A 27,209-nucleotide genomic window follows, 5' to 3' on the forward strand; every position below is an offset into this window, starting at 1 on the left:
TCTCTGTTTGACTATATTCTGCCAAAGAGGCAGGGGTTCTTTGGGGATTCAGAACAGAATCAACACACAAATGGGGTGAAGGTTAAATATTTTATTAAACAGTCCAAATAAATCTACATAGCATTGCCATTATCATAAGGCCCTCTGGTGGCTTGGGATGTCAGTCAGCAATGGACACGATTCTTGAGGCTGAGCTGGTGGCCAGTGTGCATCACTATCCAGATAGCCTTGCTCAACCAACTGGTGTGCTCTTGGGACTTAGATATTATTGGGGTTACGTAAGCCACACATAACATTCACATGTGGGGTTTGGGTGACACCTCTGTTCTCCCCCAAGATAAAAGCTACTTCATTCTTGGGAGACAGATAACGTAAACAACTTCTAAGGCCCTAGAATATGCCCTATTCCAGGTGCCAGCTGAAACCTAGCTGAAAGACTAAAACATCCTCATGGTGCCATCTCAACATAACCAGCTGCACGAAACTACTATTATATAGAATAATAGGAAACAAACAGAATTAGCTTCTTAAAGATCCCAATCCCACAAGATCTTAAGGCATTAGCTGGTCATGACAGGGGCAATTGCTGGGCACTATCTCCTCAAAATCCTAAGGGTCTTCCACAATGTGGAAATACAGACTGTAGTAAGCAGAAGCCAGGGCTGTGCATTTCAGCCAATACATTTTGGAAGGAGGAACAGGGGGACACGAATGCCAACTTGAATAAAATATTGGGGGGAAGCAGATAAGTCTCGCCTTGCGTAATCATAAGACACGCAAACATACACCCTTTGAATGGCAATGCCCATCAACTTGGAGGGGAGGGGGTCATCCCCATCAAATATTTCATTGAGGGAATCAGCCCTTAGGAGTTGTCTCCTGTGCAGGGTGAAGCAAAAGGGTTAGGCACAGTGCTTTTTTTTTCTTAAAAAAATGTTTAGGGGTGCTCTCATTTTCCTACTTATATTGAAATACTGCCCCTCAATGAGGCCAAACTTAGATTCACAAAATGTTTAAGGGTATGCTTACCCCTGCATCCCCCCAGAAAAAAGCACTGGTTAGGCACTTTCTGAGCTTTATGCTGATTCTGATATTCTACGGTAAATAGTTTAGTTATCCAGCCATTTGTTAACAATATATCAGCCCTGAAATTAAACCATACATATGATAGAAAACCTAGACTACTTGCCATAGAATATTAGCAACAAATACTCCAGAGACGAACCCCTGTCTCCCCCAACCACTTAGATGCTCATTTTTAAAATGTTGCTTATAATTTATTTCAGCCTGCCTAAAAGGGAAGGGGCTACAGAACCACATTTGTTTTCTAGCACCCTCCAAAATGTGATCAGCAAAATGTTGAAATATTACTTTCCACTGAATTTCAGCAGTTGGGTGTGTCCATGCTATTTTGATTCAGGCAGCCTGAATTTCTTTTTGTAAACAAATTAAAATATTTTTCTCTCCTACAGAGGTAATTGAAGGAGAAATGTACCCTAAAAGAGCTACAAGCTATTTTTCACATAAGGGAGATATAGTGCTCAAAATAACACATTCAACCAATATATGATTGAATAGAAAAATGTTTCTATTCCTTCTACCTTTTATCACTCTTATGGTGAATCCATGCCAAAGGAAAACTCTGTTGGAAACTTCCTGCATCCTATGCCTGGAGCTTGTCCACTAAAGTAAAAAAATAATTTATGCTTAGTTTCAAAGTTCCTTGAGCTAGGGAATCTTTCATTTTTTGGTTTTATTTTTGAGAGGTTGCTTATGTGTCTTAATTTATTTTTTTATTTTTTTACAACCCCCCCCCCCCTCTCTCCATACGAGTATTGTCAGTTCAGAGAATAGCTTTAGCCATGCCAATGGCATGCTTGGATCATAGCTGCCAAGTTCTCCCTTTTTTTAAAGGGAAATTCCCTTATGCTTAATAGGCTTCCTCGTGAGAAAAGGGAAAACTTGGCAGCTATGGCTTGGATTTGTCTTATAGACATAGTCACCTCCTATGAGGACAGGCAAATATAAGTGCATGTTGAAGTGTGAGCCATTGGCAGAACACTGGAGCACATTTGTGTGACTTCAGAGATGCAAGAAGACATTACAGACCCTCCAAGTATCCCTATTTTCCAGGGACATCCCTGATTGAGAGAAGCATCCTGGATTTTGATTTGATCCAGGAATGTCCCACTTTTTCTTACGATGTTCCTATTTTCATTGGAGAAATGTTGGAGGGTGTGAAGTTATCCAACCCTCGAGCCAGCTGAAGGCAATCCTGTATAGGGAAGTTTTTTATATATGTTGAAAGTTGCCCAGAGTGGCTGAGTCAACCCAGTAAGGTGTGTGGGGTATAAATAGTAAAATTATCATTATGGAGGGTATGACATTATGTTATTAAGTGAGTGTAAACACGCCCATAGGTTCTTTTCCGTTCTCTGATAAGTCTTTAAATTATTTCTTTCAATCACCTCACCTCAGATAGAAAACCCTCCAGTAAAGAATCAGAGCATGATGGTTCGTCAGAATACAGAACTCCTAATGACCGATCCTGGGCAATGCAATTGAAGAGGGTGATGTCATCACATAGCAGAGGATGAAGTTCACCACTCCCTGACACAGCTATAATCCTGTACATGGACCAGGAGTACCATCGGCATGCCATTATCCATGAAGACCCAGTTTTTGTGATTCTTCCCTCTGTTTTCTTTGGCCACCAGGACTTTAACAAAAAATGAAAACCAATATATATGTGTGTGTGTACACACACACACACTGGACATGATTAAAAATCATTGATTGAATTAACTGCAATCAATTTTGGATCCAGTTTCCCTGAGGTCAGTGTTAGCAGTAGCAACAAACGTTTTGGAATACTCAGCTGATCACAAACAAGTAACATGGTTAAAACATAGAAGTTAATTGATATAAGTAACTTAGGCCCATTAATTTCCATGGATGTACTCAGAGTAGAACTTAGTTGGATACAACCCTTTGACTTTGCACAATTTAGGAAGCATTTTTATACCACCTAGTTCAAAATTAGGGTTTAAGGACTGTCTAGTCCTCTACAGTTCAGCTAAAGGTAGTTTTGGCTTGGCTTGAAATCCTGTTCTTAGCTGTGAATGCCACAGCTCAGAAAACAATCGTATGCAGGACTTTCCCCCCATAAGCTATTTTAACTCATTGGGATTTGTTCATGAGGCTGCCTTTCTGTTTCAGTAGAAGAAACTGCTCTGAAAAGGCCCTTCTTTGAACCCATGAATTTAGTCCCCACCCCATGAAATTAAAGGGGGACATTTAACAGCTTTATATGTACAGTGGTATACATACAGGATTCTGGACTGAGGCATTAATAAGCAACAATCCTATCCCAATAAGCTTAACAAAACATAGTATCAGTCATTCATCTCCTCCCAGTGTAGGTCTCATTGTTTCAGTGCTGAGGGTCTGGCTGACAAAACCCTATTCTTCCTTTATATTTATTTATATAGTATATTGCCACATGCTATATTTTCTTAGGTATATGTGCAATTCATCAAACATACTAAAACCAAAGCAAAATGTTAGTTTTCTGGAACACAGAAAGTACAGAAACCAGGATCCAGCCTAAGTGATACACTTATAATGCCATTTTGATTTCAGTGGGATATCATTAAATGGGCCTTGAAAGGGCTTCACTTTAGCTGGATCAAAAATTCCCAGTATTATTTCTTGAATCTCGTATCTTTATTCACTTTTAAGTTTTTCACTATGCCACATTCGAAGATTTGTAAACCATATCCTAATGTTATAACAGGCAAAGTCTGGGGAAATGATTGGCCTATTTAATGCTATTATCCTTTGATCTTGGTAGCAGACAATTTGGGTGAGTGGCACAAAGGGTAAATTTGAGAAGGAGGAGAAGGAGAAAGAGGAGGAGGAAGTATGTCTCTCAAGAAATTGTACTGTGGCAGATTATTGAAACCAAATAGGTTTTGCAGTGTAATCCTTTGTATGTCTACAGAGAAGTAAATACAGGACTGGATTCTTCGATTATTATCTGGAACCGACCACCACACAAATGATTTGCTCAAAAGTGCTGTCCTTGGGCTTCCCCCTCCTTCTTTATTACTTTCTGGCTTATACGGAATGTTATTAATAAGCTACAGTGTCAAAATAATCCATGAAGCTACTTTTGTATGAATCAGTGGAAGATGGCCTTGTAAGTCAAATATATAAAACCATTTAATTATGAAGTGGTAAGTATGCCAAACAAATACTGAAAGAAAAACGGGATTTACATGGTGGAATATCAAATGAACAGAAGGCAGTATTTGTTTTGATTAAATACTAAGTTGGTTGCAAGAGAACACTTAAGAAATCTTGTTACTAGTATCTTTTGCAGTTTAGCATTAGAAGCAACTTATAACACCAATGAAATTCAGTTACAACCATCCTCTTACTTACTTTCATTGAAGCTGGAGATATCCCCATGACAGGCTTAGAGATATGAATTCAGCTTACAGTTGGTAATTAATTGAACAGCTTTGAAAGTGATCACAAGAAAACACTTCCATCCACAGCACTGCCATTGTGCTCACAATTCATTTCAAAGGGAGAAGATCATTGTGCCAATAAACAGGGCAATTCATGTTTGCAAACACTTCTTTGAGCACTGCGGTTTCTAGGAGTTGTGGATTGAGGCAACATTTTTCGGATCAGACTTCAGCAGTTGAACGATGCATTTTGGAGAAAAGAAATCCATAAAGGTTCATGGAAATTATTTAGGTGCATCAGTTCAGATCAAGACATTCATATGTACTGTTTGTGTGTGTGTGTGTGTGTGTGTGTGTGTGTGTGTGCGCACGCACACACAATGCCACTGAAGAATATACTTAGCATCTCCCTTGAAATCAATTATGGATTAAGAAAAAATAGCCCACACAATTGCTGTTTGTCTAATTCTAAGAGAAAGTGATTTTCTTCCTTCAAACTCAACACAAAGCATAAAGGCAAATAGCCTATGCATCTTTGACAGAGAAGTCCCTTGTACGCTAATGTTTGGGAAAAAATCAATAGGAAATATGGGTACCAAACAAAAACAGCAGAACTAGAAAATGGAAGGGAGACTCTCTTACAAATCTTATAGCATTTTTGTAGGATGGGTGTTATTTGCTTGCTTTAAATTAAATTGTCCATCATGGTTACAGAAGGCATAGAAGGTAAACAAAGGCTTTTTTTTGACATAGTGTTTTTATTTAATGATTCTGAGCAAACCTATCAATAAATATCTGAGGCCTGACCCAGCCCCTTCTGTATGCACACCACTAGGTACACACAGCAATATGTGTACAGGAGTGGGATCAGTAATTAAGGGGATTCTCACACTTTTTAAAGCAGATTATGCACAAGAGGGAAAGAGAAGTTGGGGCTGATGCCTGAACAATCCCTTTTCCGTCTGCATTTCTCAAAACTGAGTTTCTATTTTAGAAACTAACTTTTTGAAAAGCAATTCCCAGTGTTCTTTAGTTTTGGAGTACTGCATTCACTGGAAATAAAATATTCCCAGAGATTTTTCAAAAAAATAAATTTGGCTATAAGTGTCACACTTATTATTTTTATAACAAGCATTTAAATAAACAACAAGAAACTTCTTAGGTAAGTCTTTCTTTCTTTAAAAAAATAGATTTAGCTAATCCTATCCTTATGGCATCTGTGCAAACACTTATATCTAGTTCTGAGCATTGATTAAGGAAACCTATACAACATTTCTGTACACATTCTTGAAGCAACCAACCAGGGTTTCACGATCAGACAGAAAACAAAGTTAGCTATTGCATTGTGAAGAGCATTACATTCTAGACTGCCAGCAGCCTACGCAAGCCAGAGCGCTGCGGACATTAGACACTGACACTTTAAATGCAACAACACTTTAGGTATTTTCACAGTCAGAAAACCATTACAACATGGAAACATTTTGGGCAAAATGAGGCACAGCTTCCTACTGTTTTGTTATAGTTTTGTTAACACACAACTGAGGAGGATCAGAAGTGTCTTGTGAAAAGACTTGTACTCTTTCTGCAAGAATATCCCCCTTTCCCCCAAACAGATGCAGACTATGGACTTTATCATCTAATCTATTGGTGGTCAACCATGTGAATGGTGGGTGACCAAGACCCATAAGTCTGCAGACTGGAAGCAGTGCAATCAGTAGCTGAAATTAAGAGTCACCCAGGTGTGTCTCTTTTGATGTATGAAAGCAATTGTTCTTCAGCCTACCACAGGCAAGAGTGTCATTTGACAAATGTAAACACAGCCATGGCTCAATATTAGCTTCCTTCTGCACATAGAAAACCAGTGCAAACCTAGAGGGTGTGGATGAAACACCAACAGCACAATCCTATGTAGCCATACTCAGAAAGAAGTCCTATTATATTCAGTGGGACTTACTCCCAGGTAAGTGTGTATAGGATTGCAGGCTAAAGTTTTATCTGAACAGGTTTATGTGTAATTAGGTATGTGTGACTAAGTAGGGGCAATCTCAGGAAAAACCAGGAGTGATTGTCTTCCCCTGATCACATAGTTGGCATGGTCACAGATGTCAATTTGCTGCCACACATCAAAACTGGCACAAATATTATCCAGTTTTTTGTTTGTTTGGGTGGTGGTGGGGAAATATGTAAACACAATCTTTAATCATTATCCATATCTAAACCCCCTTGAGGTTAGAATGTTGCTTTTCCACACATTTTGTGAAATTGGTGGGGATCTTTGCAAACAAGATACTATCAGTACTAAAGATATCAGTACTAAAAGGCAGCCAACTTTGCTATGAAATTCGTTACCTAAGTTGCTGAAGACTTAAAAGTCAGGCTTTCCAAAATATTGTCAGCTTATCATCCTAATGGCACCAGCTATTGTTCCTCGACTGTTCCAGTATTAGGCTACATTGAATAAATAGTTTAACCTCGGCTCTTCAATCAGTTGCTTGCAAAATGTTTCGACTCTGTGATTCACTTGTGAGGGCTGATGAATTTATTGAGCTCCTTTTCAGTATCTTGTTTATTATGTCCTTCCATGTCTTCTTGTACTGGTGTCGTAACAAAGAGTACACAAAGGGATCTGAAACAGCTTTGCTATAAGCCAGACACTTGGAAATAACTCCCCAGTGTGCGTTGATTGGGACTATGGATGATAATTCTACCAGTCTGTTAAGAAAAGAGTAAATATGATTGTCAGATAAACATATAAGGACTAGAACCTCCTAATTAGACCCAAATTCAAACATTCTATTCCCACCAGCAGTAAAGCCTCTGAGAATACTACAATTGTCGACAGCTATTGCTTATCCACAGCATCTGGTAAATAATAATAATAATAATAATAATAATAATAATAATAATAATAATTATTATTATTATTTACTACTTATACCCTGCCTATCTGGTCGGGCCTCTCCAGCCACTCTGGGCGGCTTCCAAGAGGATATGAAAAGCACAATAAAAGATCAAACATTTAAAACTTCCCTAAACAAGGCTGCCTTCAGATGTCTTCTATAAGTCAGGTAGTTGTTTATTTCCTTGACATCTGGTGGAAGGGCGTTCCACACGGTTGGCATCACTACCGAGAAGGCCCTTTGCCTGGTTCCCTGTAACCTCACTTCTCACAGGGAGGGAACCACCAGAAGGCCCTCGGAGCTGGACCTCAATGTCTGGGCTGAACGGTGGGGGTGGAGGTATACTGGGCAGAGGGCATTGAGGGCTTTAAAGGTCAGCACCAGCACTTTGAATTCTGCTCGGAAACGTACTGGGAGCCAATGTAGGTCTTTCAGGACTGGTGTTATATGGTCTCGGCAGCCACTCCCAGTCACCAGTCTAGCTAAATTGCTTCTGAAAATACAGGAGACACCCCCAATGTGGTGCCCTCTGGGTGCTTTGGACTACAATTCCCTTAATCCCTGACTATTTGCCATACTGACTGGGTTTTGATGCGACTCGTGGTCCAAAACAACTGGAGGACATGAGGTTGTGGAAAGCTGACATTGAGGTTCCCATTTAGTTAACTTGACTGCATATGTACAGATGCAAAAAAACACCCATACTTTTATATCTGAATACCTATATCACCAACATGATATAGTTAGCACATACAAACATATGGTGCTTATTGTCTCCGTATCTACTCGAGTACACAATTGCAGAGGAAAACCATACTGGGGACTGGCCATTTTAAGGGAGATAGTTGCAGCCATCTCTATAAATGTACCTTTCCTTATTTCAAGAAAAAGATTATCCAGAGAAATGGGTATAGCTGACTCAATTGCATTTGAAATAATTCCCATGTGAAGGAGCACATTTATTATTCATTTAAAATATGCTGCTTATCTTTGTAAAACCAAGACAGCTTCAGTTAATTAAAACACTATACAAGATACCAAAAACATATAATAAAAATGAGACTAAAACAAAACAATTTCTGTGGGAGATGGGGGGGAAATGTTTTTGCTTGTCTCTGAAAAGGCAAGCTAGCACAAAGAGCAGTGAATTTCAGAAATGGTATTTTGAAACTGCAATTTTCAAAATTGCAATTTTCAGGATTGGCTTCAGGACTTGTGGGGAAGCAGGTATTTGAAATGCGCCACCTCCTATTAATAATTCCTGTGAGATCCCCATAGCAATGTTGTCTCAAGGAATAATTCTGGGGACCCTCTGAACTGGACAATGCTCTCTATCCTGGGCTGACATAGTGAATTGCTGAAGTGTGCAATTGCTTACAGCAACTACAGTTACCAGATACAAACAAGGGCAGGGTTCTGCTGTTTTAATAGTTTGTATGGCAAGGTACACCTGTTAAAATTCCTTCTTTTCCCCAAGCATTAAAGGGGTGGGAACATGTGTCATTAATTCGGCCTTCCCGGGGGCCAGTTGTTAGACTGGTCCCACAGGCCAAATATGCGATTGCTCTCACAAACGTGATGAACAACACACAAGTCAGTAAATAAGGCTTAACTGCTTTATTTACATATAAACAAACTGGGAGCTCTACATCATGGCTCCCTCTCTCTGGCATCACAGCCAGTAAAGAGAAAGAACAAAGGGACAAGACAACAGTCCCACGTAGTACAGCAAGATAAACATCCTGTCTACGTCACTTCCACTCTGTGGGAATGAAAACACATACAGTCATATGATACACAATAACCCTATGACTGCAGACGGGGAATAAATCCCAACAATATAATATAAACTGAGAGTTGGGAGGAGAGATGAAAAGAGGCCATTTTTGAACCCTTTAGGATCCTTCTCCCCCCCCCCCACAGATGTTGCACCTGTGTAGGGAAGGGTCGTGCCCTAGGTGAGCACCAGTCCCCTTGCACACCATTACTGCTAGTGCAGAGGTAAATCGGAATGGACACATGAGCTGAGCTTATTTATAGGCACTCTTACCCAAGGGGAACGTTGGAAGGTAATGGTATACTATTGATTTTAAGTGAACAATTAGTTCCACTTTCTTATAATTACTTTCTGTCAGATTCCAGATGGGTTTTTTCTGTCACATGCTACGAGTGCCACTCTTGTGTGTAAGATCTCCATTAAGAAGCATTTCAATTTATGCAGGCCATTCTGTGGTGTTTTTTTTCCTAGAAAGGCTTTCACTGAATAGGTTAAAGAAGTCACAATGTAGGAAAAAGCATAATTCATACTCTCATTGCTATCTGAATACTTTCCCTGCTCGAAAGGTAGAGTTATTGATATTCTGATGGAAGTTGATGAAAGCTCTGTGAATACCCTGAAACACTAAGATGCAAAGTGGTTTATATCTTACTTACTATCAATCAATGTTATGAATTCCAACTAACCTTTTATAAAAGAACATCGAGAAGAAATGGCCTTCAAAGGGGAGGGGGAGTTTAGACACTTATTACTACATTTCCTTGAGTGCCCTGCCTTTCCCCTCAAATTTTCATAGCATACAACACTTGGAAATACAACTAATAATGTTTTTATTTTTAAAATTGTGTCTGTGTCCTATATCCCACTGGATATAATTTATATATTTGCACTCTAACTGAGATAATTAGCTCTATGTGCACAAGCATATGCTCATGGACGTAAATTACAGTAGATGCTTATCCAAATGCAGGTGTCATTTATGGAACCAGGCACAGTGTGCCCAAGCCATCAGGATGGGGAGAGGGAATGAGAAATAAAGAGAAATAATGACAAGGGATTACAAGCACGGAATCAAAATGGCCCTAACATTGTTGATTACAGATATCAGTAGGTTTTGGCATAAGCATTGGGTGTATATCCTGAACCAGCTAACCCACTTGTTGGGCGATTTTCCTTCAGGGTCAATCCCTATGATGCTAATCAATTCTATGTAATCCCTCTGGAACGCAAATTTGGGTAGTTCTATGGCTCTATGGATGCGGGTGGTGCTGTGGGTTAAACCACTAAGCCTAGGGCTTGCTGATCAGAAGGTCGGCAGTTCGAATCCCTGCGATGGGGTGAGCTCCCGTTGCTCGGTCCCGGCTCCTGGCAACCTAGCAGTTCGAAAGCACGTCAAAGCGCAAGTAGATAAATAGGTACCACTCTGGCGGGAAGGTAAACGGCGATTCCGTGTGCTGCTCTGGTTCACCAGAAGCGGCTTTGTCATGCTGGCCACATGACCTGGAAGCTGTACGCCGGCTCCCTCGGCCAATAAAGCGAGATGAGCGCCACAACCCCAGAGTCGGTCACGACTGGACCTAATGGTCAGGGGTCCTTTACCTTTACCTTTATTAGCCCTTGTCTGGGCATTTGGACAGAATCCATCCCCCTGGACTCTTTTAACCAGGTATCCTGAAACTTTGACCAATGAAATGGGGGTTAATGAAATGGGGCTGAATGAAGCCAGGTTTGGGGAGGCTTCTCCCAGGTCTGCCCTGACCATCCTACCCCTAAACTTGCCTGCAGTTGGGCAATTAAAATTTTAAAGTTTCACAGTGGGGCCTGCCCTCCCATGCGGCCAGTGGAGGAGTTTTGTGGGCTGTCAGCTCTTGTGAGGGCAAGCAGATGCCGCTCTGAAATACCTGCGGCCACACTGGGCCACAACTGACACACACACACACACACACACAAAACACACACACACTCGTTGGAACTGGTAAGCAGGCTTTATTCATCCTACATTGTTTTCAGTTGGGTGTATGTTCAGATGCACATCAAAATGCACATTTCCATCCATATTCTGATGCAATTGATCCTGTATGACTCCAGCTGAACAACTCCAGCTGAACTGTGAAATATCTCTATTTTCCCCATACAGCCATACAAACAGTTTGTATAGCAGTTTTTCAGCTAATAGTAGTTTTGGGGATGGTTCATTGCTCAATGGTAGAGAATCTGCCTAGCATGCAGAGGGTTTTAAGTTCAGTCCCTAGCATCTCCAGGTAGAGCTTTTAAAAATGCTTTTTTTAAAAAAAAAATTTTTGAAAAATACATTGAAATTGCCATAACTCACTGTCGCCATCTAGTGTCACATTTGTATGTTGCAGTTTACAATGCACTTAGAATGTTTTATTTGCAGCTGTATAGTTGAGTCCTCAATTCTGACACCTCTCGGGTGACTGCCATTTCCATTATAAGAGAACGGGGCAGGCATTGATGGTGAGTTCTGGCACCTCTTTTTCTAGAAAAATGGCACTGCATACATGGATTGGATTTCACTACTAGTAACACTACCTAGTTTGTAAAATCAGTAGCAACTTACATGTGAACTTAAAAGCGGCTGGCATTTAATAAACACTTATTTAATAAGCACTTATTTAATAAGCACTTATTTAATAAGCACTTATTTAATAAACACTGACATTTAACAATGGATTGCACGGGGGCAGTCTTTCACACTAGAATCAATGGACATTGAATGTGGACATATTAACCATATATTGAGTCAGACTGTAAGTTCATCTAACTCAGTATTGTCTATACTGCCTACACCGACTGTCAGTGGCTGTTTAGGGTCTCAGAAAGGGGTCTTTCTTAGCCCAACCTGAAGATACCAAGGATTGAATCTAGAGCCTCTTGGGTACAAAGCATTATTATTTATTAAATTGCTTATTAAAAGTGTTAGCTGCTTTATCTTGCCCAAGGCAACCCAAAGCGCTTTCAACCAGACAAGCACATGCCGTATTGCTGAACTACATCCCCCCTGCAAACGTTTGATTTTTATTTAATAAGCACTTCTGAGTATCCATCCATTAAAAAAAATGGAAGTGGAAGAAAGGTGAGTGACAAGCTCCCTACAGTCTTGACTTTTATCGGGGCGCTGAACATTGCTGTTAATCTCACTCCAAGTTTAATGGGTGCCAAGATATTATCATTTTTCCCATGAAGCACTTGGTCAAAAATAAATCAACACATTCCAAATGTTCAGAGAAGCTAACATAGCCTTTTAGCTCATTCCCTCTTATGTTGCTTCTGAAGCACAGTAATCCACATTTCAATAATTCATTTCCACCAGGCCAATTTTGAGTGAGGTTTATAAAATGCAGAGGTTTTTTCTCTCCCCCCTTTTTGCTTCTTCCCAGCAACATAGCAACAAAGCAGGGGTTTCTGTGAACCTCTCTGATACTGGATGCAAAATGTTCACAATTCAACAAAGAATTTCATAATATTTATTTGAACTGTGGTGATTATTATTATTATTATTATTATTATTATTATTATTATTACTATTGTCGTTCAAAATTAACATTGTTTTGCATCTTCTAGCATTTACTAATCAGGAATAAGCTGTGAACGACTGGTTTTGTAGCTCCAGGTCTGAAAAGCTGTGATATGACCTGTTTGTGATGAACTTTTCTCATAAGACCGATGCATCTTAAGCATATGGAGAGGCAACCTCAAATGTTGTTCCAAAATGGGGCTATTCTAAATGTTGGGGTGGTGTGCAAAAAAAGGGGTATCACCAGTTATAGCTGAAGGGGGTGAAGAAACATCTGTGTTTGTATCAAATTCCTCTTGGATATTATCAGGATTAAATTGCCCAAACAGTCTTTTCTGTGCATGGGTTTTGTTTTGTTTTGGAAAAATGTGTTGGGATTACTTTTTTCCACCTCATAATAAACAGATACCAGTGGGTCCTGAATGAAAACCCATGGAGTGAGTTGTTCTCCTATTCAGTATATTCTCTTGCATTACCCCTCCCGTTGAGCTTTCTGTCCACCCATCCATCATACACCATAGAACAAGTCATTAGTATTCTGTCACCGCTAAGGGCATTTGGGGCTGTTTTTGTACTTTGGCCAAACTTGGGAGTTTCTATAAAACTGATGATATCTCCCCCTTATGCATGAAGGATGCCATTTTGATAACAAGGACCAGGACTCAGAAAATGCTGGCAGTCCCTTCACTCAGATGCTTACTATAAACTTGAAACATCTGTGTGCATTAATTTAAAGTAGCCACCATGTGTCCCAAAACATCTGCTCTGCATCACACAGCACAACGTACCCACTGAAATCTGCGGACAACATTCTGAATTCTATGTGATCGTCTTTGATGAGAGTCTAACTGTATTTTCCTTAATCCATATCAAAGACTTTCCCACTGGGATGCTGGATTTGATCCCTTTCACTAACAAATCTTTGGCCACAGTGGGGACCATAATATGGGGGCACCTAAGATGGCAACGCTTCTCAGCACAGTGAAAAATGCTTAACATAATTTTGACAAGCAGAAGTTTAATCGTCTGCTGATACAAATAACAGGAGTGCGCTGTGGGCGGAAATGAAAAAAAGGCTAGCTTAAACCTACCTTGTGATTACATACGGTGCAAAACAGAGTATAAAAGTGCCAATGAATGTACTGATCTTCTTGGTTGCTCGTTGTCTCCGCCTCTTCTGTTCTTCTAGGCATCGCTCTCTTACACTGTTTTTTGACATAAACATGAAAGCAAATTATCATTTCAAACAGCATTTCGTCACCTTGACTTAGAAGCCATGCTCAGGCATTTGCCTGAACGTGCACAAAAACAAAGAGTGCTGACACAGTAAAAGGGGCTGAGGGGGAGCAGAGGGGGAGCAAAGAAGAAGAGGAGGAGTTTGGATTTGATATCCAGCTTTATCACTACCCAAAGGAGTCTCAAATCGGCTAGCATTCTCTTTTCCCTTCCTCACCCACAACAAACACTCTGTGAGGCTGAGAGACTTCAGAGAAGTGTGACTAACCGAAGGTCACCCAGCAGCTACATGTGGAGTTGCGGGGTGGTTGCCCAGTGAGACCCTGGATGCTTGCCTTGCACCACGCCAGGGCTCAGTGCTGGGTTATTCACATGGAGGGGGGGGGCTGGGCACTTCCCTGACAGAGTGCCATTCCATCAGCAAGGGCTGGTGGAATGAGGAACAGAATCCTTGCCCTACTGCCATGCCAACTCTGGTTTCCACCATAGTAGATAAAGATTTGGCCTGATTTTTACCCAATCCTGCATCCTACCTTAGTTATTTCACTGGGTCACAGATTGTGCCTGCCTGAGCAATCCGCCTTTGTGATGGATTGGGGCCTAATGTTGCCAACTACTATGGCAAGTAGCATCCAGGATTTGTAGTGAAATGACACTCAGCTGGGACATAGAAAATGCATTGATAGAAGCCCTTCTGTAGAATTCTGTAGTTTGGGGAAAACTTTCACCTAACTCAAATAGGAGTAACATATTCATCTCTTAATATAAAGCAATGCTTTCAAACTATACCTTTTCAATAAGCAGGCTTCTAGTAAGTAAAGTGAACATTAGACATACTAAGGAAAAGATCATATTTTGAAAATTATCATTACATTCTTATAGTTGTAATTGAATTAACAACATAGGTGGAAAGAGTTTTGAAATCTGAATCCCAGAATCATGAAAGGCATCCTGGCTTCTGATTTGACCCTGGAATGTCCCTATTTCCCCCGCCAGTGCCACCTCCAAGCTCAAGGAGGAGGATGAGCCAGTGGCAGCAGCAGTGGCAGCTGCAAGGAAGCACCCCATGGCCGCCGCTGCCCACCTTCTCTCTTGGACAGCTCACAGTGGCTGCAGGAGAGTGAGAGAGGAGGAAAACAAGCTGTCATTGCCGAGACCCAGCCTCGCATGATGTGCCAGCTCCAGGGGTGGAGGAACAGGGCGCGGGGGGGGGGGGTCCGCCCCAGGTGTCACCACTGAGAGGGGTGACAAAATGCCGTGCGGCATTCACTGCAGGACCTGCAGCGCACCCAAGCCATGCATCTCTCCTGGGAGTGATGCAGTGGCTTGGGCGCCTGCAGGTTCCGTGCCGCCCCCAAAGGTCTGCCCACTGCCTCCCTGTCAGCTGTAGGGTCTCTGGGAGGAGGGAGGGAGACTCCTTGGAGGCCCTACACGGTGTCCTGCCCTGGCTGGCCCCGCCCCTGAGCACAGGGCACACATGCCACCCCAGGCGCCCGATCGGCTTGCTCAGGCAGAGAGCAAGGTTGCCCTGGGCAGGAAGAAAGGGGAGGGGTTTTTTTCAGGATGGTGTGTTGTTTCCCATTGGTGTGGTGGTGGTGGAAATGCTCTGCAAGGTGAGGGGGGGGAATGGGGGGGTGGAGGAGGGTCAGTTGCAGGAGTGAGGGATAAATGTCCCTATTTTCATCTGAGGAATGTTGTTGGGTATGCAATGATGGTACCTTTGCATCGAGGGAAAGGGATAAATCGACCTGCCCTACATACTGTGGTTCTCCTCCCCTCATCTCATGACTGCTATTTAAAGAATAAAAACATGCACTTAAAAAACTTACACACATTTAATGTCACGTGAATTTTGGCCTTAACGCAAAGTATTGAATGAGGTTTAGGGTTAAAGATGTGCAGACCATAACCCCAATCAGCCGTATTTTGTGGTGTCCTTGCCTACATGCTTGCTTTGCAGTCTGCAAAATCTGAACATTTATCCAGCTCCCCTCAGGCTCCCATACAGAGCTGGAAGGCTGTGGCCAGGTTGATAGGTTAGAAATTGCACAGGCCTGACAAAAGAAGAGACTTGGCTGTGAACAGAACACTGTGAATTTTGAATACTTAAATAATAAATGATCATATATTATTGTGCTATCCAAATGAACTAGGTTCTTTTAATGCTTTCATTTAATATTTCTGTTAATAATTGCTAACTGAACACTACCATGTCTGACTTCTTTCTTTGGGGTGTTATTTGAAGAGCCATGAGGGGCAAAAACATCTTGGAGATTGAATAGTGCGTATGATTTCTATGTTGCTACATTTTGTGCAGGAATATTGTATATACATGGCATGCAATTGGCCCGAGGTGGTCCAGAGTTGAGCCAATTCTAGGCTGTTTTCAGCCATGTGAAAAGCTATTAGGGTCTTAAAATAGCCACGATGTCCTGATAAAACACTTGGCTGAAATGAGTGCTATTTCTGTATGCAGAGTAGAAAGGTAGCTGAAGAGAAACAAGCCTTTTAGTTCATGTTGCCTTTGACATTTAAATAGGGTTAAATGAAACTCTTTAAATCAGTCACACGTACTACATTAGTCATTTCTTTAGGTGTGATGTCATAATGGATTGCTACCCCTGAGCTGCTCCTTTCAGAACATTTTGAGTAGGCTTGCAGGAAGACTGTGGACACTTGCAACATATGTCTGGGCAATGTGTAGGGCCAAAATCTTACTCCGCTGATTAAAGCAAGAAATGTCTACATGACTGATGATGCACATTGATGGAAAGAGGTAGAAATATATATGCTATGCTTATTATTCTCAAGCCAGTCTCCATGCAACAGATAATTTAACAGATCACATTTTGCCTGATTGGCGTACTTTTTTTTTTTTAAATGAGCTGGAACAGACTTGTTAATTTTGGGTAAATTACGATTGCTTGGGCCAGGTTTAAGAGCAGGTGACCCAGGCGTTACCTGTTTCAGAATATGACTCCTGTAAACGTACTGTATATTCCTGCATATAAGACTACTTTTTAACCCAGGAAAATCTTCTCAAAAGTCAGGGGTTGTCTTATACGCGGGGTCGTATTTCTTATACGGCGAGTATATCCCAAACTCTATATTTTAACTGGCAAAGTTGGGGGTTGCCTTATACGCCGGAATATACGGGTATATGCTCCTGAAAGGGAGACATTATGGATCTGGGGACATGCCTACATAGAGGATTTGGTTCGCTATTTACTATTTTGTCCATGCTGTGTTTCAAAGCAAATGTGTGCCTGCAATATTGACTGGGTGGATATAGTAGTTCACAGCCTGAGGAATCTGAGCATAGATCTTGCCAAACTGCCTTATTTGCAAGCATCTTGCCCATAGCTATCCCATGAGCCCTTGCAAAGGGAAGGGAAATGCTATATAAGGCTGCTTCCTATGGTGCTCAGGGCCATGTTGGCTTGAGAGCTTCCCGCCCACCTACCCTCGGGCTAGAGCCTTCCCTGAGCTATTTTGGGTCGCTGGTTGTCAGGGCCAGGAAGGATTTGTTTCCCCTCTCAACTTGATTGGCACCCCCATGCTTGGTTTTGGGTATCTACTTAGTTGGAATCTGCACCTTGGTCGCCCAGTGAGACCTTGCTTTTTTGGCTTGCATTTTATGCAAGGTTCAGCATTGGCCAACTCCCATGGAATGGGCTTAGGGCAGTGGAAGCCTAGCAGACCCATCAATATGGGGTTTGTGGAATGATGAACCCATCCTGGCCCTCAATGCCATGCCAAACCATGCCTGATGCAGCAGACTCATCTTATGTTCTTACGACTTCTTATGGGAAATACCAGAGATTGCATGATCTCCAATGCACTTTCGGTGAGTGCAGCAGCTCCCATCCCTACACCAGCAGAACCCTGTGAAGGTGCCCTCCACTAACTCCAAGCAGCTGTACAGATCAGGGCTTAGGGTTGCTCTGCACCTCTAAATAGTGATGCAACCATTTTCATTTTTTTCTGCATCTCCTTGAATGCAACCCTTGAAATCTATGCTGCATAAATGTGCAAAGGGGGTAAGGGTCATAGACTTTCCTTTCTAGGCCTGGAATAGTTTAAGATGGTATCATCTCTTGGACCAATAGGTTTGTGTAACAAAAATAAAACAAACCTTTGAGATGGTCACAGATTTCGTTTTTCCTGTCTAAAATAGGAAGTACAAAATGCAAAAGAGCTGTTGTGGCAGCCGGGGTCACTTGGCTAGCAGCAGCGCACTGAAAACTCAGATAAATGAAGTTAGTTCAAGAAGGAGGCTGCAAGATCATGGCAATTAGCATCCATGTTTTGCTCCTCAGATTGGCTAGAGAACATAATCCTGTTAATATGTGACATTTCTTTCCTTTTGCTCTGCTCAAGCTGCACAAAATGCCTGTATTTTGGCAGTGCCATAAACTTAAACTAGAAAAAGAAAACCACACAAGTGTTAATTGGATAGCCAAGTCTTTGCAGGTGTTTTCCTCGCAAGAACTCTTAGCGGCCAGGCATAACATGTTTAAATATTGTGGAATTGGCTTCAACACCCAGATAGAGCTACTGTAATATGTTCTCTGTGGGCCTGCCCTTTAAGACAGCTTGTAAACTGCTGGTGGAAAGCAAGACAAGGCTCCGGTGCCTTTCATAGTTGCGTAGCACAAGGAATTTCATCAGGTGCAATGCAAGTGCCTTGTTGAACAAAAGTGTTGAACAAAAGTGAGAGTATACATGGTGAAGAAGACTGCATGTGGCTGCTTTGTCTTCAGCTACCTTTTATGTATGAGAGGTTGTTTAACACAGGAACTGCACCACTTCCAGCACCCATGAAGGCTTTCATGGGTGCCTCGGGGCAAGTGCCTCAGACCCAGGACTCAACTACACAGCAAGCAAATAAAACGTTTTAGATGTGTTGTAAAGTGCAATGTGCAAATGTGACACTAGATGGCAAAAGTGAGCTATGCAAAATTCAATGTATTTTTCAAAATGTTTTTTTTTTAAAAAAAGCATTTTCACAGTGTTCAGATCAACTGTTAGTTCTCTGTTTCATATTATGAATGAATTTAGTTCTCTGTCTTCTGGTAAAACTAAATCCTAGAAAGTTCATTCGCAGGAGATAACCAGTAATTGCTCTGTTTCATGAACTACTTCTAGCAAGAATATTCTGAGTTTTGTATGCAGCTCTAGCATTACATCTCCAGCATAAATTCTCTGGGCATCTAATGGAGTTCTATAAAGTAATCTTTACAGCTGCATTGGAACTATTTTTGTTTGTTTATACATATGGATTATTTTGTTTGTTTGTTTGTTTGCTTATTATTATTTATTATTATTCTTACATATAGATTATTTAGTTAGTCTGTTTTTAATTGTTTCTATACTTGTTTTGTAACAGTTTTATTCCCTTGTTTCTTTTATAATGATATATTTTATTTTTGTAACCTGCTCTGGGATCTTATGGTTAAGGGTGGTAAGAAATCAAAAGGTAAAAAAATAAAAAAAGAACGCAGGAATATAAGAAGAACCTGCTGTGTCCGTCCAAAGACCCATTTAGTCCAGCACTCTGTTCTTACAGTGGCCAACCAAGATATCCATGGGAAGAAACTTTCAGGCAGCAGACTTTCCCAACCCTATACAGAGACATCACAAAATTGAACCTAGTATCTAGTCATACACAAAACATGTCCTCTACTACTGAGCCATAGCCCTTCTCTGAAGCTCGCTGCATTTCAACATTACCCAAGTTCTTTTCGAGACAAATTGGAAGAGCCCAGGATCTTTATCCTTGAACCATTCTGAAAGGTTTGAAAAGCTATCTCCTTCTGGTTTCTTCCATTCATTCATTCTTTCTACCCACCCCTAAGTTGTACCCCTTAGCATTGGGGCACAAAGCATCTGCAGGGGCAAAATAAGAGGGTAGGTAAAGTCTAGCTCCAACAGGTTCTCCCGCTTAGATTTCTTTGAAAAAAGAAGAAAGAAAATGCAAAATCTAACAGTTTAGCAAAATTGAGTAACTCCATAAGATTGTGGTGTGTGTGTGTGTGTGTAAAAGACCAGATTGAAACAAATTCCAGGGGAAGTAGATGCCCACCACCCATGGAGGACCCCCACAAGTGAGCTTCTCCACACCGTCAGATTTTGCTCAGATGCAAATCTAATAGATTCAAACTATTGCTTTATTTAAATACAGCAGAACTTCTACTGTTCAAAACCATGTTTATCTGAATTCATGGTGCTCCTTATGTATAATCCTTATAATTAGCTGTCTATACAGTTCTGTGCCTGCATGTTCCTGTGAAATCAAAGCTCCCGTTTGAACAAACTTTAGATAGTGTTATTGAACGCCTCCCAGATCATATGGAGAAGGAAGTCTGTATTATACTGCAAAATGTCAATGATCCAATCCAACCTAAATCCAGAAGGAGTTTTTTCTTTCTCAGTTATATCATTTATATACTTTGTTCTCACTTCCCTTCAAGGTGTGGACTGAAAATGTGCTTAAGAGGCACAGAAATGCTGTGAAATATGATTGGTGATGAAAAACATATGGATTTCAGTGGCATTTATGCCACCACATAACAAAAAAGGTTAGTCCTACTGATCAACTTTGATTTAAGCTTCATAACGTGGAAGGGGGGCTGGAAGGTGGAGACAACTAGTGCTTTTTCTGGGGGTACAAGGGGGTACGCATACCCCTAAACATTTTGTGAATCTAAGTTTGGCCTCATTGAGGAGCAGTATTTCAATATGAGTAGGAAAATGAGAGTACCCCTAAACTTTTTTAAAGAAAAAAAAAGCACTGGAGACAACCCAAGTCTATTTAAACCCCAACTGTCCTAACTTGCTAGCTTGGTGAATTGAGCATTGGAAAGCAAAAATAAGGGCATAATCCTCTAAGACATGTGTAGGTGGGCCCATACACACTGATGAGCACCGAGGCTTTGTTGACTTTTATACAGCATGGGCTATGGAGTCATGCATTCAGAGAACAACTAACCTGCTTATCCTTAATGTGATCACTAAAGACCCCATGCTATGGCTGAGGAAGACCATAAGTAGGCTTCACTCATCTGGTGCCTTCTATATGTTTTGGGCTCCAACACCCATCAGCATGGCCACTGGGCAGGGATGATGGGAGTTACAGTCCCTAATGTCTGGTGGGCACTAGGCTGGAAAGAAGAAGAGTTTGGATTTGATATCCCGCTTTATCACTACCCGAAGGAGTCTCAAAGCGGCTAACAATCTCCTTTCCCCTCCTCCCCCACAACAGACACCCTGTGAGGTAGGTGGGGCTGAGAGACTTCGTAGAAGTGTGACTAGCCCAAGGTCACCCAGCAGCTGCATGTGGAGGAGCGGAGACACGAACCCGGTTCCCCAGATTACAAGTCTACCGCTCTTAACCACTACACCACACTGGCTCTCAGTGTGATATAAGGGTTGATATAAGAGTTTTTGATACGGTGATGCCGTGGAGCTTAGCTGCAAAGCTACAAGTGAGAGAGATCTGAGTTTGGAAAGTCAGAAGGATCAGTTTTATTCCATTTCCCTCTGACCATAAACCAACGAGTGGGAGACAGAGGTGTTGAGTGAACCTAAAGCTGCCTGAGTCCTTCCATATGCCTCCCAGTCATACTAAACGAAACTCCTTTGACCATTCCAATTTAAGGCACCATAAGGCATCTTCCTACTTAACATTGCTCAACTGCCGGTTGCTGCAGAGCCCTAAACAAAAGGCTTGTAAATGACTCTGCACCATGATGTACAACCAATTCTGGAGGCGGGCCAGGGGGAGACATATCCTGACATCTGGCATAACATCATTCATTCTGGCTGCACAAATTTGGTCAATGATTCCTTTATAAAAAATGACTTTTGGGGAGGATTTACAACTTACCTTAGGTGTTATGCAGGGAGTCTGGTATTACAGAAAGACTATAATTAAGGACATTTACGGTGATATAGTGCATATTAGCCTCCCATATTAACAAGAGAAGGAATATAAAATTTATAACACCTGGAATTAACCATGGTTACCAGAAGTCACACTTTGAGCTGAATGCTACGCTTCAAAAATAAACTCCTATTATCCATGTAAAAATAAGAACCACTAGGAAATTAGCATAAGGAATGATTTGGTTTTTCAGAGACTTGATTATTTACCCCTTTGCTCTATCCATTTGCTATTTTGCTATTGATTGGTCACAGATCACCCAGCTTTATTTTCAAGCTAAATGAAATATAGATCAAATATCAGTGAATGTATTTGATATATATTTGATATCAGCTCCTTAAAAAGTACAATCTGATATACATTTACTCAAAAATAAGCTCCTCTCTTCCTATTTCTGAATCCAAGCAAACTGCAGTTTGTCCTATGGTTAGTTGAAACATGCTATTGTCCTGATTTAAATTGGCAGCTGCTTTTAGCCACAGTGGAGGGCGAAGACAGGCGCTCATATTAATTTATACCTTTCACTCCCCCTCCCTCAATGAGGCTAATAGTGATTTAAACTAGAGAAATGACCCTGAAGGGATGGGTACAACTACCCCCTGCTGTGCCACGGAGTTTGTATCTCACCTCTGCCCTTTTAAGCCCCCACAGCTATTTCCAAGTAAATTTGAATCCATTGACAGGTCTGCAATGCCATGCATAGATGGGCCATAAGATATTGAGCTATGGATAACACCTCTGCCACAAACTTACTACTCAGACTTAGGTAAACCGCTGCCGCTCAACCAGGGGATATGGGGGTGATTATGCTGGTCTGCCTTACTAGGCTGATATTAAGGTTATGAAGTAATGTTTTGAAGGCTTTTGAGCTCTAAAGTGTTATATGAATACTATTGCCTTCTATTTCTTTTATCTGACTGTGCACTCTCTTTTTTTTTTTACTTTCTTGAGACCTGATTCCATTATTAATATTATTTTTATATATGAACATGAAGAAACCTGCTAGATCAGGTCAAAAGCCTCTCTGGTTCAGCATTCTGTTTCTTACAGATGCCAACCAGATGTTCTTAGTAGCCCAAAGTTGAAAATGAGCACAGTTGCTCTCTGCACACTCATGATTACCAGCTACCGGTACTAGTATCCAGAGACACACTGCCTCTCACAGTGGAGATAATATAGCCATTATGACTAGTAGCCATTGGTAGCTTTATCCCCTATCAATTTCCTGAATCCACCTTTAAAGCAAATCTAAGTTAGTGGACTTGCCTACTTCATGTGATAGTTTAACCATGTGCTAGTTGAAGAAGTGCTTCCTTCTGTCCATGCCAAATCCCCCATAATTCATGTTCAGTGGATGCCCCAGGTTCTAGTATTATGAAAGAATGATAAATACTTATCTCTATTCACTTTCTCTATACCTTCACTGTATAGGTTTCAGCACCTGCTGAATAAATTCTTATTTAAGCAAGCCTATTCAGATGTTTCAAAAGTTTGTATGAGTTTATTTAATAAAATTAGACTACTGTATCCTGGTTTTAACTTTCTGTATGTTTTAAATTATGGCTGTATTCTTTTTTAGTGATAGTTTTATTGTTTCGACTTATTGTGCACTGCTTTGAGGTTTTTTTTTGTACAATCAAGTGGTATGTAAATTTTATGAAATAAAAAGAAAAGGAAATAGCATGCAAAATTATATATATTCCCATCAAGTCCTTGCCTCCCTGCCTCCTCTCCCATGACCAGCTGCTATTACTCACAGTGAAGGGGAAAGATAGGCAGCTACATTACTTTGTTCCTGTCTTCCACGGGTTCTAAATGATCGAAATTTAACTCAGCCTTTTTAGGAAGCCACCATACCACATTACTATTGCCTCATCAATGTATAGATACAGAGTGGGGGGTTGGGGAGAGAGAGAGAGAGAGAAATTATGAGTAGTTGCATAGCTGGGACCTTCATTAAACCCATCTCTCTTTCCTATATTCTTCCGGTGAGGTTTTGTTTTTTGCCATACATTCTCAGTCACACCAGAATCTTTTTTTCTCCCTATCATATACTTGGTTACACTTCTCCCTTCTTTTTTTCTCCCCCAACTGAAAATCTCAACAAACTCATTGTACCTTCATCTCCCACAAGCAAAATCTACTCTAGCAAAGTCAGTCAGATGACATTCCACCTGTCAAATCTTCTCACATCTGCTTTCTAAACCTCCACTACAAAGATCCCCTGGTTATATTTCTTCTTCATTCTCTGTGACATTCCCTTTTGTACCTCCCCCTAGTTATCCCTCCCCATCCTAGTCACTGCTTGCTTCCCCTCCCCTCCCTTGTCTTGAGACTCCCATACCTAGAAAATATGGGTTGATTTAAGGTCTCTCGAACAAGTCTCGAGTCTCCTTTGCTTGTCAGTACTAATTTGAATCTCAATACTATTTTGGATTTATTTGTACCTAGTTGGCTGCTCATGCTTATTTTGGAAATATTATTTCTCTGGGCATCCTTCCTTCAAGGAAAATAAAGTTATTGACTCCAAAGTGACATTCACAAAGTCACAGAAAGCAGAAAGGTATTCAGTGTGCTATCTCCCCACTGCATAGTTTTAAGGAACACAAGGAATTTCAGCCTGAACCAGTTCATCGAACACCCATGGATGTTACTGATTAACTTTAATGAACCGGCATGATGAATCTGTTCATGGTAAGTGAAAACAGCAAAGATTCCAACACACCACCTGAAAGGAGATGCATGGATCTGCAAACCTTTTGATTCCACTAGAGCCCTCAAACACATCCAAGGATTCCTGGATGACATATTTTTCTCTTTGCAGGATATAATTGGCAATTAATTTTGTAGCTACAAGGAGACCTGAGAATATAAGCATGCAGATTAGAAATAGGCAAGTGCTACATTTAAAAATAATGAAATACAGACGGATGGCAATTGAGTCTGATAATGAACATAATCTTGCCTCTCTGCAGGTATCCTCAGAAGTGTGTGCCCTTGGCAGTCAAGGGCACAGGTATCTCCTTACCTGGGATGGATGTCCACCAGCAGCACGAGGGTCTGCATAGTGATCACGTCAATCCTTTTACAGTGAAAGCGTGCCACCTTCAGCACTTTTAGATATGTGAAACACAAGACAATGAGGGAGAGGAGGAAGCTGAGAGAATGAAAGACCCCTGTGAAAACCACAAACTGTGTCCTGTCCTCCAGCTTCTTGTTGTAGAGGGTGCAGGAGGCATAAAGGTGATGGAAGCCCACCCAAGACAGAGAAGTTGCCACTATAGGAAAAGACACAGAATGCAACCATGTATAGCTCAGTATGAGAGCAGCATCTCTGTAACGCATCTTGGAATGGTAGTTGAGAGGAAACACCACCGCTATCCACCTGTCTATGCTTAGAGCTGCCATGCTCAGCATGGAGCTGGTGGTCAAGAAAGTCTCTAGAAAACCCACGATGTGGCAGAGCTGGTCTCCTCCAGGCGGCTTCTTGTAAATGATCCCAGCCAGGGTCAGGGGCATGTTCAAAACAGTCATCAACAAGTTGCAGAAGGTCAGGTTGAGGATAAACAATCCCGGGACTTGCTTGCGGATATCTGCGCTGTACAGAAAGCAGATCAGCACCAGCACGTTGGACAGCAGCGAGACAAGGATGAGTACCACAATCAAGAAAGCCAGGATCACTTCCCAAATGTTCATGGTGCCTCCATTCACAGGAGGAACATTTCCAAAACTGCACCCAGCTGGCATCCAGAAAACATGGTGTGAGGCACTCTCACACCCTCCTCCTCCTCCCCAGCCTGCTCACACTCCTGCATGCCCTCAGTATTTTTAGAAGAGCTGCAGTTTTTTCCTCTCTGCTGTTGCTGCTACTGCTGCTGCTGCTGCTTCTTTCCACGTCAACGCTTTTTAGAGACATGCACAAAAAGCATTGGGGATGCCTATCAAACTATGAGGAGGGTTTTAAAAAATATGTATCTCAGCAGCACCAAGCCACAGTCTCCTTCTAAAGAAAGCAGGATGTTCACAGGAGGCAGTTCGTCCGAGATCCCTGATTATTGGTTCTAAAGCTTTCCAGCAATTCAACCAGTGTATTTATTCTCTTTACCTCTTTTCCTCTCTCTCTCTCTTGCTCTCTCCACGCTCTCTCTCCCCCTCCCACCTACACGCTTCCAGGCTGACTAACCTGCTTTTATGATCACAGATAAATCCCCCATTAATGGATTAACACATGCACACTGCTGGTGATTTGCTGGTGTGATTGACATACCAGCTTCCTTTTCCTTTCCCCCTTTGCATCCCTCAGATGATATCCCCCCTGATATCTGGGGATCTTGGAGAATCTGAAAAGAAATCCCAACCACCCATGCAATATCTTTAGCAGTTACTTTTCAAACAACAGATGCTAAAGTCCCATCTTTCAGCCTTTTAAAAAATAAATAAAAATATTTCACTACATCCATAACAGGAATGGGTCTCCTTTTATTTATGTTGACTAGCTTAGCTCCGGAGGATGGTGTTATTTTATCTTATTCATTTATGTTTTCGGGATTTCAGTTCTGTGACTTTGAAAGTTTTCTAAGACTCCTTTATAGAATGAATGAAAGAAAACACAACTATTCAGAGAATAAATATACTTTCTTTGTAACTCCCCAGCCCAGCCCAAAGTCTGAAATAAAGAGAATCCATTTACAATCCTCATAAAGACATGCAGATTAATATGTATTTGCTTTATTTGCACGTATGAATGGTTTCACAGAAATCAGCATCTTTTGTGAAGGACTGTGGTTATGGAAGAGATAAAAGAATGTCGTGTTTGAGGGAAGAGAAGAAAAAGAAGATACAAGTGCATAAGGTGAGGGGAACATCAAAAACATTGGGGAAGGAAAGAGGATATAGGGTTGATTCCTAGCCTCCACCATCCACACTTCTGGAAGTCCTGTTGAAAGTCTCCTGTTGACTCACACTCTAGTCAATATTATGTGGTCCATAACATTGTTTTGCAGACATAAAAGGGACTAGCATCTTGATTTTTAAAAACTCCATATTTTGCAACTTTCACAGCTTCTCCAGGTATCTGTGCTATTGGACAAGACTTCAGCTCCTATTAATGAACTGGTTTGGGGGTGAAAAGGTCTCCTCCAGTTCATAATGGTTTTAAACATTCAGAATTTCAAAGGAGTAAATTATGTTTCTTCTCCCAAAATCATCAGCCTACATTTACTACGAAAAGTTGGAGCTCTCTACTTGAAACAGATGCCTGCCAATTAACTATCCCTGAATCATATTCAGGCTTGTCTCATATCACATTGTGCAGCAGAGCTTTGTTTTTGAGCAAATC

General features: G+C 41.2%; 1 protein-coding gene across 1 annotated transcript; it reads right to left on the bottom strand.

Moving 5' to 3' along the window:
- Window positions 1-1,767: 1,767 nt before the first annotated feature.
- On the bottom strand, window positions 1,768-25,618 carry GPR26 (G protein-coupled receptor 26). The gene is made up of 3 exons (XM_035137293.3): window positions 24,900-25,618; window positions 13,782-13,895; window positions 1,768-7,187 (listed from the first exon to the last, which is right to left on the bottom strand). The coding sequence occupies exons 1-3, from the start codon at window positions 25,616-25,618 to the stop codon at window positions 6,956-6,958; spliced, it is 1,065 nt and encodes a 354-aa protein (XP_034993184.2). The 3' UTR covers window positions 1,768-6,955.
- Window positions 25,619-27,209: the final 1,591 nt, after the last annotated feature.

Source organism: Zootoca vivipara, chromosome 5, assembly GCF_965207765.1.
Source record: "Zootoca vivipara chromosome 5, rZooViv2.hap1.1, whole genome shotgun sequence".
NCBI classification, from domain to species: Eukaryota; Metazoa; Chordata; class Lepidosauria; order Squamata; family Lacertidae; genus Zootoca; species Zootoca vivipara.